This window comes from Spodoptera frugiperda, chromosome 3, assembly GCF_023101765.2.
Source record: "Spodoptera frugiperda isolate SF20-4 chromosome 3, AGI-APGP_CSIRO_Sfru_2.0, whole genome shotgun sequence".
Classification (NCBI taxonomy): domain Eukaryota; kingdom Metazoa; phylum Arthropoda; class Insecta; order Lepidoptera; family Noctuidae; genus Spodoptera; species Spodoptera frugiperda.
In genome coordinates this window covers 11745299-11771828 of record NC_064214.1, presented here as the reverse complement: position 1 = coordinate 11771828, position 26530 = coordinate 11745299, and the positions used below count along the sequence as shown (strand labels likewise).

At 35.7% G+C, this 26530-nt stretch overlaps 3 protein-coding genes and 1 long non-coding RNA gene across 4 annotated transcripts; 1 reads left to right on the top strand and 3 right to left on the bottom strand.

The window, feature by feature from the left end:
- Positions 1-4403: 4403 nt before the first annotated feature.
- LOC126912724 (uncharacterized) lies at positions 4404-5674 on the bottom strand. Its single transcript, XR_007707393.1, has 2 exons — positions 5245-5674; positions 4404-4610 (listed from the first exon to the last, which is right to left on the bottom strand). It is a non-coding gene; the product is annotated as an uncharacterized LOC126912724 (long non-coding RNA).
- A 708-nt stretch (positions 5675-6382) lies between these two features.
- Positions 6383-18414, bottom strand: LOC118273952 (E3 ubiquitin-protein ligase ariadne-1). The gene is made up of 10 exons (XM_035591233.2): positions 18050-18414; positions 17273-17425; positions 16235-16303; positions 15325-15411; positions 14048-14176; positions 13384-13554; positions 12533-12729; positions 11940-12129; positions 10591-10817; positions 6383-10281 (listed from the first exon to the last, which is right to left on the bottom strand). Exons 1-10 carry the CDS (start codon positions 18254-18256, stop codon positions 10200-10202), a joined length of 1512 nt encoding a protein of 503 aa, XP_035447126.1. The 5' UTR covers positions 18257-18414; the 3' UTR covers positions 6383-10199.
- Positions 18415-19032: 618 nt separating this feature from the next.
- Positions 19033-20249, bottom strand: LOC118274282 (uncharacterized). The gene is made up of 2 exons (XM_035591744.2): positions 20075-20249; positions 19033-19981 (listed from the first exon to the last, which is right to left on the bottom strand). The coding sequence occupies exons 1-2, from the start codon at positions 20104-20106 to the stop codon at positions 19432-19434; spliced, it is 582 nt and encodes a 193-aa protein (XP_035447637.2). The 5' UTR covers positions 20107-20249; the 3' UTR covers positions 19033-19431.
- Positions 20250-20526: 277 nt separating this feature from the next.
- LOC118274277 (isoleucine--tRNA ligase, cytoplasmic) lies at positions 20527-26365 on the top strand. The gene is made up of 4 exons (XM_035591730.2): positions 20527-20732; positions 22081-22186; positions 22294-22495; positions 22590-26365. The coding sequence occupies exons 1-4, from the start codon at positions 20605-20607 to the stop codon at positions 25790-25792; spliced, it is 3639 nt and encodes a 1212-aa protein (XP_035447623.2). The 5' UTR covers positions 20527-20604; the 3' UTR covers positions 25793-26365.
- Positions 26366-26530: the final 165 nt, after the last annotated feature.

Sequence of the window (26530 nt, the reverse complement as noted above, 5' to 3'; positions counted from 1 at the left end):
GGGCGGCGCGCGCCCGCGCCCGCCTGGACCGACTTCTTCGCGTTCTAGAGACGTTCGACGTGTTTACTGGAGTGTTTTGTATTCGCGTGGCCGAAGCTTAGTGATCAGTTTGTTTTGCGACCGATGTACGCGCGCGTTCACCGCGTTCTGTCGTTCCGATTCGCATTCGTCGGTTTGCGTTCGCGTGCGGACCTGTTCCCGGTGATCGGAGAGGATCGTTCTCGCGAGCGTGCCCTTTTTTTATTCGTCACTAGTGATGTAATATAAGGTATTGGATAAAATTGAGGAAACTCTAAAAGCTTATTTTTGTATTCGATGAATATCACTGTCTATCTGTAAAATTCTAAAACAGAACTGTACTTATAAATATTGTGAAGTTCGATGATTTGTTACCGATTGTGAGATATCATTTTACTTCCCCGAAATGGTGTCGAGCAATAGCACAAGTAGATGTCCCCGGTCCCGGCGTGTAGTGTGTGTAGTGTGGAGTGGAGTGAGTGAGTGGAGTGACTGTAGTGAGTGGAGTGAGTGAGTGGAGTGAGTGGTGGAGCGGCGGAGTGCGGCGCGCAGTCACCGCTTGTGCTTCACTCACGCGAACACGTGCGATGCACCGCCTCACGTCCACACTTCGGTTACATACATTTACGTGAACCGCTCGCCCGCGCTCTCGGGCGCGCTAGTATTATCGTATCTTAATAGACGCTTAAGAGAAGCAATGGCTACGCCGATTCATATCAATTTTGTCCGTATAGTTTTAATAGTTCCAATTTGTAAGCTTCTCACTGTACCGAACCGACGCAGGTCGCGTCTAGCTATGCGAGGACGGCTGCCGCCGGTCCTCGGGATTAAGAGAGTTTAGAGAAATTTTTGCAACGTTATCTATATAAGCTTAACAAATCAGCTGTGAAATCGGTACCAGAATTCACTTCCGTCCTAATTCAGTACGCATCATAAGAATCGAGCCATTTTATGTAACGCGCACTTTCCACATACCTAGTTAATGTAATTGCCTTCCCCGGATTACATTAGCCGCGGGGGCCGGCGCTCCCCGGCCGCGCCCCCGCCCCTGTATCTACATACATACGTACGTACGTATATAGCGAGCGGGCTGGTACTGCTTCGACGAGTGTTGCTCTTGCAGATTACATTTTGACGATGTTGATAATGTTTAATGTTCATCCACGATGTACGACCGATTCGGCTACTTGAAAGACATCACTATATTAGCAATAAGATGATATTACCTAAGAGATCGAACGTCCCTTACCGAGTAAGGTAGATATTATGAAGTATTGTTTATTTTTCGATTGACATCTCTCTAGATAGACGGAGGTCCTGGCCGGACGTCGCCGTCACCTCACGACGGTACACCTCTGTGACAGTATTGTCTTTTCTAGCACAACAGACTAATGAATCATTAAATTTTTGTAATTTAACTTTGGAAGTGGTCAATTTTCTACTACTCTGTAAATATTGAGAGCTTATTGCCGGGTAGATCCCAAACCGCACGTCGCAACACGTAATTTATTATATTATGTCTACTATCTATTGATATCAGCGATACGTAATAAGCTTGAAGCAATAACGTTAACGTGTGCTCGACGAGAGGTTTCGCTTTTCATTACCTTGTATGGAACATGTCACCGAATAGTTGTGTGCCGGTTGTTTTCAATTCGTTTACATAAAATGTGAAAAATTATCTCAAGTGCAAGACAATTCTAAGTGCTGCAAGGTTTAAAGAGTCAGTGTATCGTAAACTAAAGAGACGCTTACAGTTTTGCACATATTTTGCAATAATTATGGTTACAAGATAATGATTATGTAGATAATTTTATAAAGTCGGCGCGGGGAGCGAGCGGGCGAGGTTCCCCGGCGCCCGCGCGGGCCCCGCGCTCTGCGGTCGCGCGGTCGCGACTCTTGCGTTCCCTCTTGCGTTACGTCAGACGTTACTTTACGTTCAACACAAGGTAACTAGTTATCTGAGAGCCGTGTGGAGCCACTCAAGCTCTGTCCTCTAATATATAATATTATATTGCGCTTTGGAAGACTGATCGGATAAGATGATCTTGAACATTTGTTTTAAATGTCCTTGTTGACGTGTTTGTAAAAATCTAAAATCAAAATCTGTAACTTAAAATCACGTAAGTATTTTAAGTTTAGAAATATGATTTAACTCGACAATACTGATGTTTTCACCTAGTTAGTGCCGTGTAAACGATCACGAATGTACACCAATTGTTGATTATTAGCTATTAACCCTTAAATTGGCACTGTACTCCACTAATACCATAAACTTTAAAAAAATCTAATGACCCAAATATTTAAAAAAACCTAAATTTTTTATATTAAATAAGTAGCAATAATTGTCAATCTTGGTAGAAATTTATTGTAAATTGTGATAAAATCGAAAATAATTTGTCAAATTCAAATTTTTTTCGAAACGGTCTGGTGTCTCTGCGACCCGGGTAAGGTTTTTATTGTTTTCTTTACTTTTTCGTTTGGGAGTTCTGGGTTTTTGGCTTTGAGGCACAAGGGGGCCTAACAAGTAACATAAAATATTCGATATTATTGCTCTAATTTACGTAATAACAATATTATAAGCTAGAATCAAAGTATGTACTCCGTGAATACCGTTGCCAGATCAGTACGAAATAGACTTTGGTATACACGAAGTACATTGCCAAATGCATAGTGTTAATCAATATGTATTTTATTTATATATTTTATATATTATAATAACAAAAGTTGAGTTTTTTTTTTACGTTTGATGGGTTGACGTTTGGCTGCTATCTCGCCTGTTCGTACGTGATGATGCGGCCTACGATGGAGCACGTCTGCCCATAAGCAACCTATTCACTCGGACTTTGAAGACACCCAGGTTATACCCATCAGGAAACACAGATTCCGGCAAAGAATTTCACTCTCTAGCAGTTTGCATAAGGAAGCTTGAAACAAAGCGCTTGGTGCGAGTGGGTGGGATATCTACCATGAAGCGGTGGCGCTTCGCCGATTGTCTTGTGATTCGATGATTTAAAGGACTAGTGGGAATCAAGTTGTGCAATTCCACCTCGCACTCTCCGAAATAATCTTGCAGATTATGAACGTGACTGATGACGTCAATTTCATACTAAATAATTTTTGTACCTATGTGATGATTTTTTTATATATAAAGTAATAAATTAACAAAATGAGTATTAGTGATATATTGGCAGTGTGCTACACGTAGTACAAACGTAGTTTACACTATAATTGGCAATGTACTCTCTGAAGTACACAGGTTTTCGCGAAAACTGTAATATACAGATTTTTTCCATAATTTTTTTCACTCCTCTGGGATCATAATAAATACAAAAATAACATTAAAATGACAAATTTAAAAAATAAAAGTGCTTGCCAGTTTAAGGGTTAAGGTAAACTTACCGCTTATCACCAATTAGTGAATGTGAATATATTGTACCTACGGTTAGCCAGTAAACATTATAAACAAGCTAGATAATTATTTGTCGTTATTACAGAAGCACTCAGTCACAATAACAGAATTAGTTTTTAATTATTTAAAATCCGAACTAGATACATTTTAGTATGATAGCCAATCAAAAATCAGGATAGACACGTAGTACAAATGAAACGTGATTGATTCTATTTTCTTTCTATTTAGCTAGTACTTTTGTTATCACAAAAATGCATTTATTAAAATGTGTAAGCATTTATGTGATAAGAACTACAATCTAAGAGTATTTCTTATTTAAAGCTCCTTATAGCGTTAGGTATCGAGATTGACAAGTTCCATACGGCTCTATGCGGCATACATGTACCAATATGTCGTCACTTTATGTTGGTGAAACCAAAGATTATAACTACTATTAGGCATATTTGCACAAAGAAGTTGTGTTTAATTAAGTTTAGACAATAAGTTATAATATCATTGTATTGTTTATTTTAACTATACTTATGACAAAAAAGTGAGTTCAGTTTGCTGAATGATAGAGGTTTAATTGAGTATTTATTATATATATTGTTGAAGTTTGTACAAAATAAATTAAGTAAACGATAAAATATAGAACTTGACTGCTTTGTTCCGTCGTTTTATTTTTACCCAAACATCTAACTATAACTTATACCAAAATTACGTAACGTAAAATCGGGTGAATCCAATTCAAAGGGTGAATAGATGTTAGAACATTTTCCCAGCATTCACCCCTTTTCTGTATTTATTCACGCCTCGAATTCTATTCACTCCGTTTTACCGTACGTAGAGAAACCATTTATAATAATATACAAAATTATATTTTCGTTATGTTCTGATGTCCAAAATAACCTGCCATAATTTGATGTCCAAATCAACCTAACTCAAATCTTAGAACAAATTCCTACGCATAAAAGCGAAATAAAACGGCATTGTCTATTTTTATTTATGTTTTTTATTAATAATATACAAAACTTTCCTATACATTTTTATAAATTACAAAATGTCATGAAGTTTTTGGATAAACTAGTATGTACCTAACAACCTAACTAGGACGGGAAAATATTAATATTATATTCATTTAGTCTTTATTCACTTGTTTGATTTTACATTGATATAGAAAACATTCCGAATGAGTCGCGCCCTGAAACAGAAACTCCGTTAGAAATTACAATGAAAACATTAGACGATTTAGACGATAGATTAGAATATTAGTAAATGGTTTTATATAAGTAGATGTAGGTACTAAGTAATGAAGGATTAGACGTACTTATTAGACGTGATGCCGATAAACAACAAATTACAACAAGAGTATTTATATTAAAATTAATTAAAATATTGACATTTCAAGGCTACAGTTTAAACATTAACCAGATAGGTATTAACCTCTTGTCTTTCGGTATATGAGACACAATAGAAAACACATTCTGTCTCGCGTAGACGCGTGTTCAATTTAACGAAAAGCAAATGGAAAAATAGAATAATATAATTTTTTTTACATCAACTGGATTCAGCACCCTTAGTACGAGTTTGCTTTACATTGAACGAAAACGAAACGAGAGCGAGTTCGGCGCTCTGATTGGTCGGTTCATTCGAGCCGGCCAATCGGAATGCTCTCAGTAAACTGTGTCAATGACGTACATAAGAGGACTTTCTAACAGTTCGACAAGTTTTACGTCAATGGAATTCAGTACGAAGTGTCAACGACATACGTAAAAGGACTTTAATACCTGAATTTTTCAGTTCTTTTTATAAGAAAAGAAATAAAACTGACTCACCGTTCTATTGCTAGGCTTTACTAGGTCTTGTTGGAGAAGGGGCCAGAGCGTCCCTGCGGCAAGAAATAACTTCTTCTATAACTAATCGATACTCTACGAAAGTTAATGGTTTACTTACCAATACTCTACTGTGAAATTACTAACAACTTTATCCAAATCGAATATTTTTTTTAAGAATATTATTTTTGCAACGTACGTTGTTGGATAACGCGACTAGATTTAATTTATTTTTGTAGATAGTGGTTTAACGCAAAATTAACCCTGGGTTAAGGTCTGCGGTAGTAACCTTGCTTTATCTACGAATGCTACGCGGCCAGAGCTGCTACGCTGCTACGTCCAGCGTAGCCGCTCTCTTAATGACGCGTAGCTAGCTAAGTTCTCACTCTGAAATTACAACGACTATACCGTCTATCTCTCAACGTAGTCAAGGCGCTATTTAGCGAAAACCTAGCACTGCGTAGCTGTTTACATTGACGCTGCATGTTACATCTACGCCTATTTTCGTAGCCCTTACTCTCACGAGAGCGTAGCTGTCCGGTACTCTTGTCAGAGAAAACATTTCTACGACTACGCCGTCCATCTGTCGATGCGTGACCTGCTACGCACAGTTTAGTCGTAGCACTATCTAATGATAGCGTAGCACTATTGCACAATGCAGCTGGCTACGTTTTCACTATGAAAGAGCTACACCTACATTTCCCAGAGCAACGTACGTACAATTTGATCGTGTAGTAGCTACCTTTCTATTGCGGAATACGCCTACACTGAGATAAACATACGTACGTAACATTGTCAGTACAAACGTGCTACGCTTACGTTGTCTGTTGCTATGCTACGTCACAGCGCTGACTATGTACAACGTAGTCGTTGCGTTGACTCGAAACAGTAAAGGCTGCGTAGCCAGCTACGCTACGCACTCAGTAGCTTGCTGCTAAGTAGAGCGCTGCTACGCGTAGCGTTTTTAATCTTTATCATTTTACTCTTGGTCAATGTAATTATAATAATTTCAAAGGTACCTAAGGTAAAGTAAGGTAAAGGCGTTTAAAATTTCTCAATATTTGTCATGCTATTTCTGACTTTTGGGAAGGACCGAGGATTATTGGGAAGGACAGGACAATGAGTTAAATAACAAACTTCCTTTCGATGTTACTATTTTTATTTATTTTTATTTCCATCTTAGTGTAACTTAAGACAAATGTGTCCTTAACATAGACACACATACGAGATGCTTCTCAATACATAGGCATATCCACCATATAAATATCTATACAGCATCTATATGTACAATAGTATGTGTGTACGTTTCGAAGCCCTCTGTATTAAGTAGAACGTGTCGGTAGTGGCCGAGCGAGTCAGGGGCCTCCTACACTAGTACAGTGCCCACTATGTGGACTCGTACAACAAGCTTCTTACTTATATAATTTACGACATATACTGGCAGTGCAGCTCACTTGTGCACGTTTCGTACCACAATTCACCGATTTATTTATTTATTGATTAATGACAGATATGTAGCGCTAGAATTACTTTACAAAAAGCCGATTATTGCGAATCAAAACCTTCGAAAATAGTCATGTATTTGTACGACTTGGCTTACGTTACGATAGAGCATCCAAATCATTTGTTAGTACAGAGTTATTGGTGAACACGGAGATTTTCTGCTTGAAAACGTTTGCGACTCCAAAGCCTACCTAGTAAATATTTTAGTACCAGTCGTTAATGTATTGGAAAACTTCATATTTATAGTATATTAAATATTATTTGAATAAAGTGAGCAGAGACGTCGAGCGCCGCGGTCGCCATCGAGACCACTCTGTAGGCCTTCAGACGTTAAAATGTAAATTGATCACAGAATGAAAACATACTAAGTGATGAACTAACTGTTTTATATTGATTTACATTTGTAATCTAATAACAAAAATAGGTTTTTTGGTAAAAAATATTTTTTGTTTCTTCTTAACCGATAGAAATTGTTATTTTATCGTATTGTGCTATTTTATTTAAAAAATACCGAGAATAGTTGACAATAAAACAAACCACCGCTATGTGAACTTATAGTACATCGTAATATTTTACATTACCGTGAAAATGAGGTCGTAGTAATACAAAGATTCAAACTTCTACTATACTAAGCGATTTACACGATGCTAAGACTTTAAAATATAATAAAAAAAAATGATTAATATTAAAAATAATAAATTCTAAGTTTACAGTCGAACAAAAATATAAAATGAACTCTATTACAATTAGAGGAGATCTGAATGTTACATGTGAGGACTTATGTATGTAACGAGATGTAGCAGTGTGTACGCGACTGTAGTACGAGTACCTAGCTCACGACTAAATGCTGCCATCACGAAATCACATCATAATCGATTCTATAACGGTGTTCTTTGGTACTCGCTAACGTAGGCGGCCCTCGACTACACACCCGATTATATTCAATAAATAATCATAAACGACAACTCAAACTTGTCTTACAGAGCTTAGGATCACAGTGTAATCAGTCAATTTAGTTCCGAAAACATAAAATTAAGAATTATGCAACTTTTTTCAATAATAATCGAGGACCGTCACGTAATTAAGCGAGTCGCTAATGTAAAAATAATAATGATAAATTATAATGTCGAAAAATAATTAAAAATAAAACAATATCAATTACTTAATCAATTTAAATTCAAATAAGTCATATTAATTTAGTTATTTTTGCTTGGGTTTATAGTTTATGAACAATCCGTTTGCTAACTAATGAGAATAGAAAAAAAAAACTGTTGGTCGCGGCCCACCTCATCTTTGCAATTTGACAGAAAAATAACATTTTTTAAATTCTGAAGATTTTTGTATGATAAAAAGGTTTTATGAAGAGAAAATTAGGAAAATGAATGCTAGGGACAAAGTGACCGCATCCGATAGTTTCTTTTTTCAGTATTACGATAAAAAAGTAAGCATTTTGTTGCCTGCCCTGATCACACATGAAACACTGGCACACACACGTTTTACCACAAAAATAAGTGAAAATTAGAACTAACAATTTATATTTTACTCCATGTCCCTCTCATATAGCCAAATAATACATAATTTATAGCCTTTTTTGGCATTATCGACCGATTTCTCATAGAAACAAAAGCTAGGCAATTAGTTCAGTAATTCGATGAAAAAAATATACCATATTGGTATCAAACTCTTGATATCTTATATTTTTACTCTTTTTTATTTTTGAAGTTAAAATACTATAACTATTATTAATGTATTTATCCTCGTGTGTAATGTGTACGAGTCTCTCTCGACTTATGGAAAATATTTCAGCAATACATATATTTTTTTAATTCTACGGAAATCTGAACAAAAGAATTATGCCGAAAGTAAATTAAAGTAATGTTTTGAAATGTAAACAATACTGCGGCTTAGACATAAGGTATTAAGAATCTATGAAGGAAGAGGTAGGCAATGTACTTACAGTACATTCACGATCAAGAATTTTGTAATCTAAAACACACGTCTTAAAATTTTTAACTCAAAATAAGTCTAAAAATATCTTGATGTTCTAAAACTATACTGAATTCAATATCCAAAGAAAGAAATTACTATATTGCACCAAATACTAGGGAAATGTATTTATTTCTTCATTAAATGTCATGGACAATCAGACTATTGACATTAATATATTAGATTTGGTTCTTTAATATGTAATAAGGTATTTAACAATAAGAAAATATTAGGACTACCTTCAAATTTAGTGTCTAATCGTGGTAGATCTGGACATGTGATATGACTTCTCAATAGTTTTGTAAAATAAACTTCTCTTAAGATTGTGAGCCAACTAAGAATGAATTTGTAACAGCATACATACTTGTACACTCATTTCCCAAACTGTCTAACAGAAACAGGACCTAGCAACCTCCATAAACATCTATATAGTCGCCAAATAAAAAACACTCGCGACGCCACAGACGTATTCAAGTATTTATTGCATCCATAATGTACATAGGTGGTGAAAATACAGTATTAAGTCACAATTATGGACCCTGTCGGTCTTCGAAAATATGATGTCGCGAGCATTTTATCATTTGATGTGTACAGATGGCCGTGGCGTTGAAAAGGTTAATCGAAGACAATTTGCAGACATATTTACTATAATGTGTATGTTATTGTCACTCTATGCAAATTTTGGACATTTTAACTGAGGTCTTTGGTACGGTCCGTGGTAGTCCGTGATCGACAACTGAGCATAGGTCCGCATCACCAGGAGGAAGACGTCAATAAAAGCCGTTCGTTTACGAAAATAAACCATTTATATTACTTTGAATTATATCGTCGTTGAATTAATACAACAATAATTATGGTGGCCTTAGGATTTATAAAACATTACCTATTTATATTAAAAATTGTGACTAATCAAGCTGCAAAAACAATGATTGCGTCTAGCGCCATAAAACTTTTAATGTTTGATTTCAATTTGTTAATTATTCCTATTTACATCGTCATGAAATAGTTTTTACATTTACATAATTAGCTCTCAAGTGCCTATCGAGTTGAGTAGTTATTAAGTAGATTACTATTTCAAAAGTCAAAAATCCCTTGTCTTTACGGAAGACCGGCTTCTTAATTACAGATATATTTAGAATCATTACAGACATGGGTTGTTTATAGTTAAACATGTTAGGTTTATTATGCTAAAGCTGAACTTGGACCAGCGGGAATAATTCTAGAACCTTCCAACTAATCACTATCCACATCAATTATTCTAAGTCAGTATAGAAATGAGTTCTCTCATTAAAGTAGTTATTGAATTCGATGTGAAAGGTAATATAATGTGATTTTGTTCGCAGCCTTTAGTCTATATAGGATAGAAAGAGAAGCGTGACGCGGGAGTGATCGCGGGAGAGTGGCGAGTTGGCGCCCAACGTGGGGCGGCGGTGTGTGGCCGGTGCGAGTGTGTGTGTAATGGAGGCAAGTTACTCTGTGTAGTCCCAGCAGTCCTTCTCGTAGCCCTCGTGCACGTGCTCCAGCAACACCTTGCGCCGGCTGTCGCAATATCTGCCGACAATAACGACCATCATGTACAAACTGTTTCATAAATACCGCTAATGCATTCTAAACAAATGGTAATAATGTCATATCATGCCAGAAGTTCCTTTCCAATAATGTAAATCTTACTATAAACAGAACATGCGGAGTTTTAGTACTCAAAAAACATAGTAGGTTATGCAATCGCCCACCGGCATGTATAAGGCTGCGGTTCCACTGACCCGGAGCGGGGCGGAGAGGGCTTAGCGGTGCACGAATTGACCAATCACTATGCTCCAAATCTAAAGGGACAAAGTACCATCATCAGAAGACACGCACCTATATTTATCCTGGACCTTCTGTTTGATGTCAGCCAGGTTCTCGCTGGTGATGTCCCGCTCGAGGTACTCGGAGAGGGTCTCCGTGGCGGACTCCAGGTCGCGCTGGTTGTCCTCGAAGATGACGGACTGGTTGTTCTTGCGCAGGTAGTACGCGAACACGTACGTGTACATCAGGGTCTGTCGGCACTGGCACAGGATGTCTACCGCCTTCTTCAAGAATTGGACCTGGAGAGGATTATTTCAATAATTAATACAAGTGTGGCCAATAGAGAAAAATAAATAAAATGTTAGTATTTAAGAAGCAAAAACACGTTTACGTTGGAGTAAAAATATACTTTTTTTTTCTATTTACATTAGTTCTCCGTGGACTCGTGGTCTACTACTGTCTTTGTCATACATTTTTGCCCTTCTCATAATTAAGGTTTTAGGACTACAAACAGATCGTCAAATACAATGTGATAGGTGTGGGACTTCTAACCCGTTAAGGCTGAGTACTACATCTAATTTTATCGACAAAAAAAATAATATGGGGGTTTGAACCCCTAATTGAAAATATTGAAAAATAGTGATTTTTTCGGTAAAAATAATTCACAAATGATTTTTTTCTCACCAAAACATTATCAAACATATGAAAAAAGTAATGAATTAGTTAGCCAAGGTTATTAGCTACCGTTTGTCGTTTTTTTTTTGTTTGTACGACGCATACAACCTTTGATATCAAAAAAAGTAAAAAAAATATTAAAATAGCCATAACTTTTAGGGGGAGGGGATTCGACCCCTTCGACCCCCGACTTTTGTCGATAAAATTAGATGTAGAACTCAGCCTTAACGGGTTAGAAGTCTCGCCCCTATCACATTGTATATATTTTATACAGCAATATGAACAGGCGATAAGAAGCATTTCTTTTTCATTTTATCGGTGTACTATATTTTATTAAAATCAAATCAGTCATTATATCATAAGCATAAGAGACTGGCTGACAGTATGTATAACATCTATCTATTATATAAAAATAAGTTGGGTTTTCTTTCCTGACGCGCGGATTTCCACGGTTTTGCATACGTTGGAAAGGTTTCGGGCTCCGTGAGATTTCAGAGAAAAGCAGGAAAACAGGGAAAATCATTGGTGTATTGGCGAAACGGAGTTCGCCGGGTTTTATAATAGCTAGTTTTATAATAAACTAGCTGACCCAGCAAACTTCGTACCGCCTCAAACATGTTATTCTCACCTTTTAAACCTTCCCTGGACTTCCACAAATAATTCAAGACCAAAATTAGCCACATTTAGTTTTAGCGAGACTAACAAACAGCAATCGAATTTTATATATAGAGATCTGAGTAACGTACTTCGATCCAGCTCATGTTGTGCTGTTGCATCTCCTCCATCTTCTCCTTGACGGAGGCGTAGAGCTTGGACTCGAAGCGCAGTGACTGCATGTGGTTCATGTAACGGTTGCAGTAGAACAGATAGCGCTGCAGCGCCGCACGTGACCTTTCTTGAGCGTCGCGCGCTGCCTTCGCCTCGTCCTCGTCGTACCTGGTTGTAGAATTATTTTTACTTAATGTGTGTTTACTGAAAGTCGCAAGAAGCTAGGTGCAGGCTACTTTTTTTTTATCAAGCGATCTGGAAACTATTAGCATGCGTCGTACCGAACAATCTAGAAGTATTAGGTCTCCGAATTATGTATTCTCTCTATGTTCAGCTATGGATTTATTTAATTTGTGTTTCTTCTGTTGCCCAAATAATTACGTTTACAAATGTTTTAGGTTTATATCATATTTTACCCACAAAAACTTCACAGATAGGTAATCTGAGAGTGAATCAGACCTCTTAAGATAACTTCAAAGCATAGCAAAAATACGTTCAAAGACTATGTGCTTTATTTATTTCTTATTTTTCAAAGAATACTAGTAAATCTTGTAATAAAAGTTGAACGAACCTGTTACAATTATACCAGCTACTGCCGTGCGGTTCCCAGGGTCCGAGACAGACCCAGCAGAAGTCTGCCTTACAGTTCTGGTTCTTGCAGACCATGTGGTTGCAGCCGCCGTCCTTCTCGATCGTCACGTTGCACTTCGGACACTCCTTTGTGTTCGCTGCGATCCAATTCGACGTTTCCGAATCGTCGTCGCATTTCTGTTACAGAGATGTGAATTTTATGTAGTTGCTATCGTGGTTAGTGCACCATATCAATTCATACAAACGAATACATCAAAATTATATTTTACTGGACTTATTGACTACCACCGTATCAGTGTCGTGCTGTAGGATCAGGTAGTGGCTTCACTGACTAACCCATAATAATCAAAGGAGGCCATTTAGCAAGGATCGTGTTTTAACTGATAGTACAAAATTTATATATAAAAACTAGCGGACCCGACAGACGTTGTCCTGTCTACACGTCTTTGATTTGAAAATTTTAAACTTTTTTTAATAAGCTAAAACATTCTGGACCATTTTGATGAAAATTATTATTCAAATGTTATGACAATATCTAACGTCATTAATATTTGACACTGCGATGGTAGCGCCGTCTGTCGGATCCAATGTAAAACATTCCAAAATCAACAACTACTAATAAATTAAAAATTAACTAAAAAAGCATTCTCCAGCGGACAAAATTGTGAATCTAAACCATTCTCAGATCCCCTTGAACACACACAAAAAAAATCATCAAAATCGGTCCAGTCGCTTAAGAGAAGTTCAGTGACATACACACTTACAGAAGAATTATATATATAAAGATGTATACATAATTACATAATATTGATGATATTGATCTTTGTTTACCTTAATCCACTTCTTGAGCAGACAGCAGCGTACGGGATCATGCCAATTCTCCCCGCAGGCGAAGCAGAAGGTATGTCCGCAGCGACAGGTGACGGGCGCGGCCTCCACGTACGCCACCTTGATCGCGTTACTGCAGTCCGGGGACGGACACCAGCGTAGCAGCCGGTTGCACTGCACACGGGAATATTTACTTCATAAAAACAATATCGGCTTAATGTTAGTGTTGTGGCAGACAGTAAAAGGCAAAATTAATGTTTAAAGGCAGTAGTAGGAAACAAACTAGGTATGTACGTTGTTTTTAAAGTATAAGCTCTTAAAACCTTTTCATTTTAATCAGTCCGCCGACAATCCTTGCCTATTTCATAATCTAACAGTTTTAAGAACTGAACAGAATAATAGATACTAAACAATCTGTTAGAAAAAACAGATGGTTCAAATGTTATGGGTAGCATTATGTAACTTTAACCTTTTGTAACATCTTTAAAATCAGATGCGATTTTCTTATGAAACTTTCATCATCAAAACATGACAAAGAAACTCATGTTGTAACCAATGGATGACAAAAACAAATGATGCAGTGTAGTAATAATTTGATGCTTTCACATCATTAGATACCAGAAGAATTATGATAATAATTACAATGAAAGAAGTGTTATTTACATACCTCAACAAAGCTATTGGTGATAATGTGTTGGTACTTGAGCTTGACGCGCGGATCCCGCACCAGTCGCATGACGGTCGCGTCGTCCACGAGGATGTCGCACGCGTGAGCCGCGCACGCTATTGTCTGACCCTATCACAACACATTGCTCATTAGTTTCTAGCTTCTTCCAGAGACTTTGCTCGCGTTTTCGTACTATTATCTATCTCTGTACCCAGCATTCAAGTCTATTCAGTAGTTTTTGTGTCAAAGAGCAACAAACATAGTGATAGAGGTGATAGAGTTATATAACCCTGATACGAGATACAAAAACTCAGCATCACTCCTTCTAAATCCTCGAAGACATAGACAGAAGTGAGATTTTTAATGTAACACCCATTTATTACCAGTTATGTTATGGGTCCCATGTAATAAGGGGTGTACCTTTCGTCACATTTATTTACTTATTATAATCATAATAGTAGGTACAACTTTATAGTTATTGAACCAATACGTTTAAACGTTTACATTTTATATTGCGTTACAGGTATAACTTTGCCTTACTCAAGCAGGAATCGAACCAGACTTGTGCAGTAGACCAAGAACATAATATAATGACGTAACAACAATAACAAATTGTATCAACAATAATAAATAATCAGTTCATGATTCACGTCACACAAATCCCAATGTGTTTATCTGTGCAGATAAACTATGTTAATTAGTACTTATTTAAATCAATAGTCTACGATCTACTACTGTACTGATTTCTAGTAATTATTTAGCCTCTTGTTTGCCAGTATAACAGACACAAGAAAAAATACATTGTGTCTCGCGTAGATCTACGTTCCGGCATACCGTGGGTTAATATATAATATATATAAGCATTTATTTGGTTATTCGTAACAAATAACCTTTAATACTGAATGTTAATGTTGCATGCAAATTTATTCTTAATGTGCATGAGTCATGACTGATTTTCATTCAACTAAGTCCTTTACTTTGTGTGTTGATTTGCATTTAATTAATTATAATGTTAGTGACGAAAAGTGACAATTACATAAGTTCTGCTCGCTCTTTCAAAAGAATATAAGTAATGCAACGTAACGTCTTTTATCCCCGAAGACGTATGCAGAGGTTCACATTACGGCAACTAATGCCGCTATACAATGGTCACCCACTTTTCACCATTTTTATAAAAGTCCCATATAATAAGGGGTGAACCTATTGCCATATATTGGGCAAAATTCCAGACTACATACTACTACTCTATAAATCTAATCTAGTAAAACAATACTTACTAGGCCCTCCTCCATTATTTTAGTAGTTAAATATTCACACCAACATTGTGTGCAGAATCTGTGGCCACACTCCAGACCCGTCATCAGCTGGAAACATACATAACTCATGTAGTAAATTTAAACAATCATAGAAAAACAAGGAGACTTTATTATGCAATGAGGAAAAACATATAAGAATAATATCTAGCATTATCATTGTGATGTGACCTCATTCAAATACTATGTGTAGTATTGTGTACCTATAATCGATGTATTTAACCTCATAACAAAACATGTGGATAAGTGTAGGTGAGCCATGCTTCGGCACGAATGGGCCAGCTTAACCGGAGCGATACCACGGCCCCACAAAAAACTGACGTGAAACAACGCTTGCGTTGTGTAAGTGAGATCCAACAACCCTTAAATTCTTAGCCCCCAAAAGGCCGGCAACACACTTGTAACACCTCTGGTTTTTCAGGCGTCCATGGGCGGCGACGGTTGCTTACCATCAGGTGGTACATCTGCTTGCCTACTGGCTTATACCATAAAAAATATGGAAAAACATTACATATTTTTAAGTACATTTGGAGGCTTTGAAGAAAGTTAATTGATGTTGATGCCATAGATTTTAAATTTTTTCTTTACACTATGACAAATCAATTAACTGTATTCACTCACAGACTACAGATTATAAATCAAGAACAAGATTTAAATAATAATTAGTCTCAATACAAACGAAACTGATTGGTGTCAATGTACTTTTGATAAACCTTATCAAAGAAAACCTTAATCAAAATAATCATTACAAAATCTGCATATCAAAATAGTCCAAATATCATAAGCTAAAGGTGAAAAACCGAATGTTATTCATATCTTATCAGTTTCCTTTGGGGGTAAAAAAAAAACAAGATAATATTCAAAACAAACTCACAGATGTTGGAAGAACTGAAAAACATATTTCGCATTCCTCTGTCCCTGATGTTGATATCCGTCTGGGCAACTGTAACAATGACATTTTTTATTTTTATATAATCTTACAACTACTATTACAGATTATCATTCTTCAATACATAGGTAGCCTATAATCCTAGACTTTCTAGCAGTGTCAAATCATAATCACACTAATATTATAAATGTGAAAGTTTGTTTCTTTGGATCTTTATCTGTCAAAAAACTAGTTACGTATAAACCTGAACTTTCCTCAGAGATAACAGTATGTATTGGTGTAAACTATATTAAACTCCTTAGTAGTTTTTGAGTTAGTTATGTTTATACAGACAAACTTAAAATGTGCAAAATGTAATGGTGATATTCTCACAATTTACGACATCTAATAAATTACATAGATACATTCACAGGGCAAGCTAAAAGATAGTTAGAATCCATTAAAACATAAATCCTAAATAACAAAAAGTAACCTTTATATTGAAGGTTAAAAATTATCTCAGTTCTTTGATTGATTCATCCATAATGAAAGATTACAATGCAATTCCTTAGCAACTGCATACTGATAAAAATGCACTTCCTTATCAGATAGATCTAGATTCAGTTAAACTGCATACTGGAATTGTGCCAATTTATGTGTTATGATACATAAGGTAAAGGGTATAAGCAGAATTATGTTGTGTTGGTCAGGTACTATGTGCATTGAATTGAGACAGTGCAAGTCCAATTCCCAGACAAAAACCACATACTTTAACATAACTCAGCACAACACTTAATATAACTCAGCATTATAAACAGTCGAGTGTCCTGTTTGTAGAGTATTTTTTTTAATCTCAATTTTTATTATGGCTTTTTTCCTAATAGCAACATGACAGCCCCATTATATGATAAATTGAGTAATAGTAATTAATTGAACCATGTAACATTACTTATTGTAACATTTATTAACAACCTTGCTAATATTTTAAACAAGTAACTAATTTTTGTGTGAAAAACCTTGAAATGTAAATGAATGCTTTCATACCTTCGGCCTTTGTATGACTGGTTTTCTGAATGGATTAATGACTCTAGCTTCAGAGAACAACTGGTCTTGGTCCCCATCATAGAATCTTTCCATGAGCTTTTCTTTGTCCCATTTGAAATGGTTTAAGAGTATGCGGGTTGTTGTTGCTGGTATCTGAAAATGGAATTGCATACTTTAGTTTATAAACAAAGCTGTAAAGGGAAAGTCCATTGTAAACTAAAGAGTTGTACAATTCAAAACCAATTTGATAAACTATTGATTTAAAACAAAATAATACAAGTGTTTTGTATGTTATCAAGACATTTGACAATGGTAATATTGTTATGTACTTCTCTTAATGCTCATACATCAACAAAGAATTATTTTAGCATCAGATAATTATCAAAACAGTCATCAATGTTATGACTCATTCCTACTTCAAGCAAACCTTTGTTACATTATTTTCATACATTCTATTTGCAACTATTTCCTTTACTGATTACTATGAACATGCACTATTGCATTGTAGATATGGCAACATAAATAACAACTAACAAGGTGAAACGATTGTTATTTGTAATTTATATGAAAATTAGGTTTGTGGAACAAGAGTATTCTACCCAAGCTGTTAGCACTGAACATAACCAAACTGAGCCCACAGCTAGGCTAGTAACGCGGAATGTTTCGCCATATCGAACACAAACAATTTGGAATGCGACACAAAAGAACTCGGAGAAGTACAACAGTGTACGAGTAACCTCATTCCATCAGTCCATTGTTTACCACTAACATACTGACCTCGACAACAGTGTTCACTTCTTTGATGCAGTCAACCATATGCTGAACGATTTCCTCCGTGGATAACACCTCATATCGATATTCCTCAAGCTCCGTTTGTCGTTCCCGTGTACTGTGTGTCTCAACGTCCATTGCAAAGTCGACATCGTCTCCGCTAGACTCATTCCCAGAATCCACATCATCCTTTGTGTCATCTTCGGAGTCCATCGCCGAAACTTTGACTAAATATGTATACTAGATAATAAGGGTGCAGCCAGAGTACGTCTAATGATGAAATAATTACACCTAAGATTTAGGAAAGGTCAACAATGAAGAAAATAGTTCACCCGCGGGCTGCCAAAACCTCTGACGTATGGGTAAGCTTGGGTTACCAAGTTCAAAATTTTGTAATTAATTAATAGACGCCATGTTTGTTTTGTTTTGATCTTCTTGATCTTGCCATTCCGTTATAAAAGTTTTTAATCCTAGCAGTAAAATATGGAATATTTAAGATTTTAAGATATTAAATAATATAGAATAAACTTTGAGGGAATAGGAAGAATAAATATTTTATAGTCTAATAAATATAAAACTTAAAAGACCTTGCCCTAAGCTAAATAACATTATTTTCATAGCATGAATAAAATGATTTCTATTTCTATTAATTTTATCAATTATTATTACTTGTAGCATTAATCACGTAAACTTATGTTCTTTTCCGTACTAGAAACTACATTTATGCAAAATTTCAAGAAAGATGTCAAACAATGTTACATACTTTCACATTATTTATGTTCACATTTATTAATTTTTTTTAGAAATCCGTTAAAATAATGGGCATATTATTATTTTTTTCTGCTACATTATTGAATACTACTTAACAATTTCATTATCAAGGTTTCTATTTCCATTCTAGATCTGTATATTTAATCAAAATTCTAAAATAATATTTTTTTACAACAAATTAAAACATGTCCACAGTATTTGAAAATAAAACAAAATACTTACAAAAAATATTTATTTAGAATAAGGTTTTATCCATTAACAATTTACAAATAAAATACTCAGTACCTAACTATACAACAATTTTACAATAATAATAAGTAGAGATTTAATAGAGCTGTAACAAATAGAACAGGTGATTGAAGAGCATTTTTAACATAGATAAAGTAAAATCCTAACTAATTAAACCTTCATGAGCCGGAACACATATCCACTCGAGACATATTGTGTTTTCTATTTATGTCTTATACTAACAAAATATTACAAGATTGTCTCCAGATCAAGGCTATTTATTTCTACCATAATAACAATATTGCCTTTGCATCTATATCATCATTGTCTTGGTCCATCACATAGATCACTTCAATACAACTCTCATAGCTGATACAACAAATATTTATTTATTTAATTAAATTGTCCAAGTCATTCTGAATAGATTCGAATTGAAGAAAAATTGAATATAACTCAGGATGGGTTAATTCTATTTCAGTTTCTTTTGTGTCTCTTAGTGACAAATATGCTTTCGGAACCTTACACTTCTTTCGGTAATCTGAACTTAATTCAGCATTTAATTTCCATGAAAAATTCAGAGAATCACTGCTTTTGTTTGTTGTAGAACCAAGTTCATTAAGAGTTGTTCTTGTCTCCGCTGACCAAACTTTCACCAGTGAATCAGACTTTTCATTATTAAATCCTATACCTTTGAGATCATTTTTCAAATTGGTAGGCATAAAAATATATTTGAGCATTCTTTTAAATATGTATTGCAAAGTTTTAATGCTCAACACTAAGTTTTCCTGATCAATACCAAATATTTTCTCCAGCTTGGTTCTTTCATCTTCTGTGAATATTTCTGCACTCTGAAGTTTTAACTTTGCAACTATACGACGAAGAAACTGTTCGAAACGTGTTTCATCTAACTGATTGATAACACCAACACCTTTGCTCAAACTAAAAAAAGAAATAAAAATTTGACATTGTATTAGAAGTTGGTTAAAGTGGATGATAAAAGTGCAGTAACTTGCAAATAATTTAATGATATACCTTGGCGATATCTTTATCCAATTGCATTCCATTGCATCAAACTAAAAATTAAAATAATTTCGCAGAAAAGTTATTGTTTTTATAAAATAAACAGAAAATAAGCATAAAACTACAAGTTTTTATACAACTTTGTTTTGACTTTTTGATTGAATTGAAAATGTCACATTGTCACGTCTTGTTTGTCTGTCAAATAATGATAAAATGTTGCTATTGTATAAAATATTAATTCCCTTTTTGCATTTTTGTTTCCAGATCAGGAAAAGTTTTCAAAAAATGTTATGAAAACGTTAGTTTTTATACTCTTTCATAGTTTCTTTAGAAATGATATGATTATTTTTCACAAAATCCTTATTCAATCTGTTATTTTCTACCGTACCGTATACCGGTTCTTTTATTCCGATACGGTACCGATTAGCGGTACGTCTCTAGCGTAAAAAAAAACTTTGACATTTTATAAAATGTTGGTCTTCTGAAGTTCTGACGCAAGTGTGGTGTATGATGTCGTGGAATTAAAAAGGTTATAAAATACAATGGCTTTAAAAGTAAATCGAGTACCTGAAAACATTGATTTTCCAAAAGAAGAGGAGAAAATTCTGAGCTTTTGGAAAGAAATCGATGCATTTCAAAGTTGTTTGAAGCAGTCAAAAAACAAACCAAGGTAAGGTTACAATTTCCGCGAAATTTTATATATTTTTAAAATAAATTGTGTCTAATAGTATTTTAAAACTATGTGCTTTATTTAATGCTACTTTTTAGGGTATTTTGAATATCTAAATGTCGCCACTCAACTTATTTATCATATCATTTTTAAACGCACCATACGGCGATCTTATTTCCTGCAGCATGAAACAGGAATATCTCACGTTAAATACCTCAATTTTCATTTTTAATAGAATAAGATTATTAAATTCATGTATTAAGATCAAAGCAAGTCGCTGGTATAAAATGTTTTCTAAATATGTACATAATCCAATAGGATTTTAACTAAAATATTTCAGACACCTATATTAAATACAGTAGCAATATAGTTAAAGTTAACCTGGGCTTTGTGTAGCCATTGGCATGATTTAAAAATGACTTTTCAGTAGTTACTGCACTACTTCATGTTTATATTCTAGTTAGACTTGTTAGATAGCCAAGAACATGAACTACAAAACTTTTTCCATGGGGTGAAATGAGTGCGAAATTTTCAGAAATGGTGTAATAAAATTTATCCATTCTCAATTACTAAGTTCTGTTTATAAACAGAACATGATGAAACATTTACAATATGTTTCATCATCTCTATTACAGGAGTTTATTTATAAACATTGATGAGACATTGACTACAACATGTGGCAATCCTAATTTGAAGGAAGAGCACATTAAACAGCACATAATAATACATATTGTAATTTAAAGGACTCATCTCACATAATTTGCAATATATAGGATTGAACAGGCCACATTAGGTGAAACTGTGTAGAATGTCATCTATTGATACTTTCACCACTTTCAAATCAAATCAAATCACTTAAATGCATCCATAGTGTACAGTGTGTATAGTGTACACTTTCTATTTTCATAGGCATATCAGCCAAATCTATGAAACTACTATAATTTACTTCATAGGTCTTATAATGTATATTACCTGTAACTATAACTGACCTAATTAGAATAGGGATGATGACGGGGTGATTCAAAATCTATTTAGTCTGTCAATTACATAGTTAAAAAATATCAGACACATATTTTTATATTTTGTCAAAAAAGATAACAGTACTTACTACTTAGATAAAAACGAATCAAAGTTTAGGAGTGTAGGCAAATACGTCATTTCTATAAAAGGTACCTAGAAATGACGTCACGCAATATTTAAAATCGATATATTTTCGAAAGTATTTGTTAAATAAAAAATGCGCCTAATGTTTTAAAATAATCTACAAGACAAACATTTAAATAAAAATTAGTTATCTACTCTATTGGCAAAATTGGAATAATAAAGCATTTTGTTTGAAAATTTTCAGGTATTCGTTTTTCGACGGGCCACCTTTTGCAACTGGACTTCCACATTATGGTCACATCCTTGCAGGAACCATTAAAGATGTTGTCACCAGATATGCGCACCAACAGGTACTTATATGATTTTAATTACCTTTGTAAATACTCTGAGAGAAATCTTCAATTTAAGCTAGACAGTAAAGAAATTAATAATTGTAACAAAAATATTTCTTTTACAGGGATTTCATGTTGAAAGGCGATTTGGTTGGGATTGTCATGGACTACCTGTAGAGTTTGAAATCGACAAAAAATTGGGCATCAAAGGTCCTGAAGATGTCGAGAAAATGGGCATTGACAAATACAATGCTGAATGTCGTAAAATTGTTATGACATATGCTGAGGATTGGGAAAAAATCATAGGTCGCATGGGTCGCTGGATCGGTGAGTTGGTCCACCACCACTGAAATACGCTAAATAAATGTGTGAATTAGATGTAATGGCAGTAACTGAATAATATTCGTTTTGTCCGTTTCAGATTTCAAGAATGATTATAAGACCCTTTACCCATGGTACATGGAGTCTATCTGGTGGGTATTCAAAGAGCTGTACAACAAAGGCATGGTGTATCAAGGTGTTAAAGTAATGCCTTACTCCACAGCCTGTTCCACTCCTCTGTCTAACTTTGAGTCTGGACAGAACTATAAGGATGTTGTAGATCCTGCAGTTGTAGTTTCATTCCCTACAGCTGAAGGGTTCTCACTGCTAGCTTGGACCACCACTCCATGGACACTCCCCAGCAACATAACTCTCTGTGTCAACCCTAAACTGATCTATGTTAAAGTTAAAGAGAAGAGCACTGGAAATTGTTATGTTCTCCAAGAGAACAGATTCCCTGTTGTTTTCAAAAATGTCGAAGATTTTGATGTTCTTGAGAAGTTTCCTGGAGAAAAGCTTAGAGGAATTAAGTATACACCTATTTTTGATTACTTTGTTGGTCGATGCCCTAAGGCCTTCCAAGTGCTGGTTGATTCATATGTTACAGATGACTCTGGTACTGGTATTGTCCATCAAGCACCATACTTTGGTGAGGATGACTTTAGAGTTTGTCTAGCAGCTGGTATCATTACTAGGGATCAGGAAATTATATGTCCTGTTGATTCCAGTGGCAGGTTCATGGAACCTGTTAAAGACTTCTTAGGCCAGCACGTCAAGGATGCTGACAAAAATATTATTGCTAATCTGAAGGCGCGTAACAGGCTCATCCAAGTAGGTCAAATTAAGCATAGTTACCCCTTCTGTTGGCGGTCTGAAACTCCTCTTATTTACAAGGCGGTACCTTCTTGGTTCGTTAGAGTCGAACAAATGAACCAGGAACTTTTGAAGTCGTGTGAGGCGACCTATTGGGTGCCAGAATATGTGAAAGAGAAGAGGTTTAGAAATTGGCTGAAAGAAGCTCGTGACTGGGCCATTAGTCGTAATAGGTACTGGGGCACACCGATTCCTTTATGGATTTCAAGCGATAGACAGGAAGTGGTGTGTGTAGGTAGCATTGCTGAGTTAGAAGCTTTGACTGGTAAAGAGGTAAAAGACTTGCATAGGGAAAGCATTGATCATTTGGAGATTCCATCGTCTCGTCCCGGGCATCCACCGCTAAAAAGGGTATCTGAAGTTTTTGATTGTTGGTTTGAATCGGGTTCTATGCCTTACGCACAATTCCACTATCCGTTCGAGAACAAGAAGGAGTTCGAAGACATTTTCCCAGCAAATTTCATTGCCGAGGGTATTGACCAAACGAGAGGCTGGTTTTATACCCTTATTGTTTTATCCACCGCTCTCTTTAAGAAACCACCCTTTAAAAACTTGATTGCAAATGGTTTAGTGTTGGCCGCCGATGGTCAAAAGATGTCGAAGAGAAAGAAGAACTATCCTGATCCTCTAGACGTAGTTAACAAGTATGGAGCTGACGCGTTGAGGCTTTATCTTGTTAATTCGCCTGTGGTTAAAGCAGAGAATCTAAGATTCAAAGAAGAGGGTGTCCGGGACATTATTAAAGACGTGTTTTTGCCCTGGTATAATGCTTTTAGGTTTTTAATGCAAAATGTTGAAAGGATTGTCCAAGAAGACAAAATCGACTACAGGTTTAATGAGAAGGCAGTAAGGGAAAACGTTATGGATAAGTGGATTACGTCATTTACGCAATCGCTAATCCAATTCGTGAAAAAGGAGATGGCGGCGTACAGATTGTACACCGTCGTGCCAAGGCTGACGAAATTTATCGATCACCTCACCAACTGGTACTTGAGAATGAACAGGAAGAGGTTGAAGGGAGAAAATGGAGTCAAGGATTGTCAGGTCGCCTTGGACACGTTGTTCGGTGTCTTATTCGACATGGTGCGAGTGATGGCTCCCTTCACACCTTTCCTCACAGAACTGATGTATAAGACATTGCGTCAACTTTTGCCTGGCAGCTCTCTTGAGAGTGTACACTTCAATATGATTTCAGAACCTAAGTTAGAATTGGTGGACACTGATATTGAAAGAGCTGTTCAAAGAATGCAGAGCGTGATCGAGTTGGGAAGAGTCGTGAGAGACAGAAAGACAGTACCGATCAAGTATCCTTTGCCGGAAATGATTGTCATTCACCGTGAATCCACTTATTTGGACGATGTCAAATCGTTAGAAAAATATGTCCTAGAAGAGTTGAATATCAAAAAATTGTACTTAACCAGTGACAAAGAAAAGTACGGTATTACGTTAAGAGCCGAGCCTGATCACAAAATTCTTGGGACAAGATTGAAAGGAGATTTCAAGGCTATCACTCAAGCTTTGAAGGCACTTGACAACCAGAAGTGCGAAAAACTGATAGCCGATGGGTTCATCGAATTATTGGGGCATCGCATTGATGTTTCTGAGGTGAGGATGATATTCCAGGCACAAGGCAACGACCAATACGAAGCGCACAGCGACAACGATGTTCTTATTCTTCTGAACGTTACTCCCGACCAGGACATGCTTGACGAAGGTTTTGCCAGGGAGATTATAAACAGAGTTCAGAAGTTACGGAAGAAAGCGCACTTAGTGCCTACGGACGACGTGAACATTTACTTCTCTGTTAATAAAGCCAGCGATATAGTGCGTATAATAAACTTGCATCGCGACTTCATAGAGTCCACAGTGAAGGGGCCCCTGATACCCATTGAACAGATCAAGCCATCCATGCCCGTTGTTATTGAGGAGACGCAAGAGCTCAAGGGTTCTCTGCTAAAACTGGTTATTACTTGGAGAAAGGAAGTGGAACTTCCAGCGAATCCGTGGGCGAATGTGGTTCTACAAGACCTTACACCTCGGTTTGGGGTTACAAGTAAGCAAGGTAGTGTTATTCTTAAGGATAAAAACAATAAGTTTATAAGCTTAGAGAACCTTTATAAAGAGATCAAAGTACTTTTTGGTCTGTATGGGTTGAAGTTTACGTTATGGTGTGATGGGGTGGAGGTAAAAGACACGACAAATCTAAACTCTAAGACATTGGTTGCCTCCGTAAACAAACCGAAAGATTTCGAGTCTAAAAGCAGTCCATTCTGCAAATTTGTTAACATCGCAAATGGTATTAAATCTGCTACTTTGTTCTTAGAAAATCCTGTAGGCAAGCCCACTTTGAACCAGGATGATGCAGTGAAATTCGTTTCGGAATATTTGGGAATTAAAACGAGTGATGTCGACAAGAAATTATTGAAATAATTTGTTTTTAAAGACTGTATGCTTAGTCCAACGTCGTATACATTGTACCTTATACCTCACTAACTGCCACACTCAGAGTTATTTAATGCTTACTTAAACTATTCTTTAGTAACAATTTTGTATGTAAAACAATTGCTAAGGACTGGGTTAAGTAACCATTAAATGACTCTGAGTGCGCGAGTTATAAGACATTCTTGTTAATGCCAACAATTGAAAGTATTTATATTGTAGTGCATGCATACTGTTATATTGTACCTATGACCTATATACTTCGTTTATTTAAGTGTGTAGGTTGTTTTAATGAGCTTGGTTTGCTATGCATTATTGTCATATTGTCAATGCTTATTGCAATCCCAATTTAATAATTTCAGTCTCCATTTTTTCAAGTCAAGAATACTAACTGTTCAATTACCTTTATTTATTGTATGGTTTGGTGAGAAGCCGTCCCATCTGTGCAGCCTCAGGGCAAAGCATAAGTCTTCAGAGTTTTAGCTGTGCTAACATCCTCATAATCATTTTAATCTATGATGACACAAACTTGTTTTAATATTAATAAATTATTGCTGAACTCTAGTCCTTCTTTTATTATTTAGTATTAACATAACCCCGTAGAAGTTTATCCAATCTTGCAGTCTAATATTAAGTTTCTTTACTCTTTATAATAAGTATATTTTCAGTATATTTTCACTAAACGACACAACATTATCAATATCAATACAATCTCTAGAATATGTCATC

Bases quoted from the DNA above. Each gene is read 5' to 3' on its own strand.
- LOC118273952 (XM_035591233.2), bottom strand. From the start codon at position 18,256: ATGGACTCCGAAGATGACACAAAGGATGATGTGGATTCTGGGAATGAG. The intron at 17,426-18,049 runs GTCAGTATGTTA...TTCCATTTTCAG, and splicing joins AAGTGAACACTGTTGTCGAG to ATACCAGCAACAACAACCCG. The intron at 10,818-11,939 runs GTACGTTACTCA...AATCCTCTCCAG, and splicing joins ACAACATGAGCTGGATCGAA to GTCCAATTCTTGAAGAAGGC.
- LOC118274282 (XM_035591744.2), bottom strand. From the start codon at position 20,106: ATGGAATGCAATTGGATAAAGATATCGCCAAG. The intron at 19,982-20,074 runs GTATATCATTAA...TTCTTTTTTTAG, and splicing joins TGGATAAAGATATCGCCAAG to TTTGAGCAAAGGTGTTGGTG.
- LOC118274277 (XM_035591730.2), top strand. From the start codon at position 20,605: ATGGCTTTAAAAGTAAATCGAGTACCTGAAAACATTGATTTTCCAAAA. The intron at 20,733-22,080 runs GTAAGGTTACAA...GAAAATTTTCAG, and splicing joins CAGTCAAAAAACAAACCAAG to GTATTCGTTTTTCGACGGGC. The intron at 22,187-22,293 runs GTACTTATATGA...TTTCTTTTACAG, and splicing joins CCAGATATGCGCACCAACAG to GGATTTCATGTTGAAAGGCG.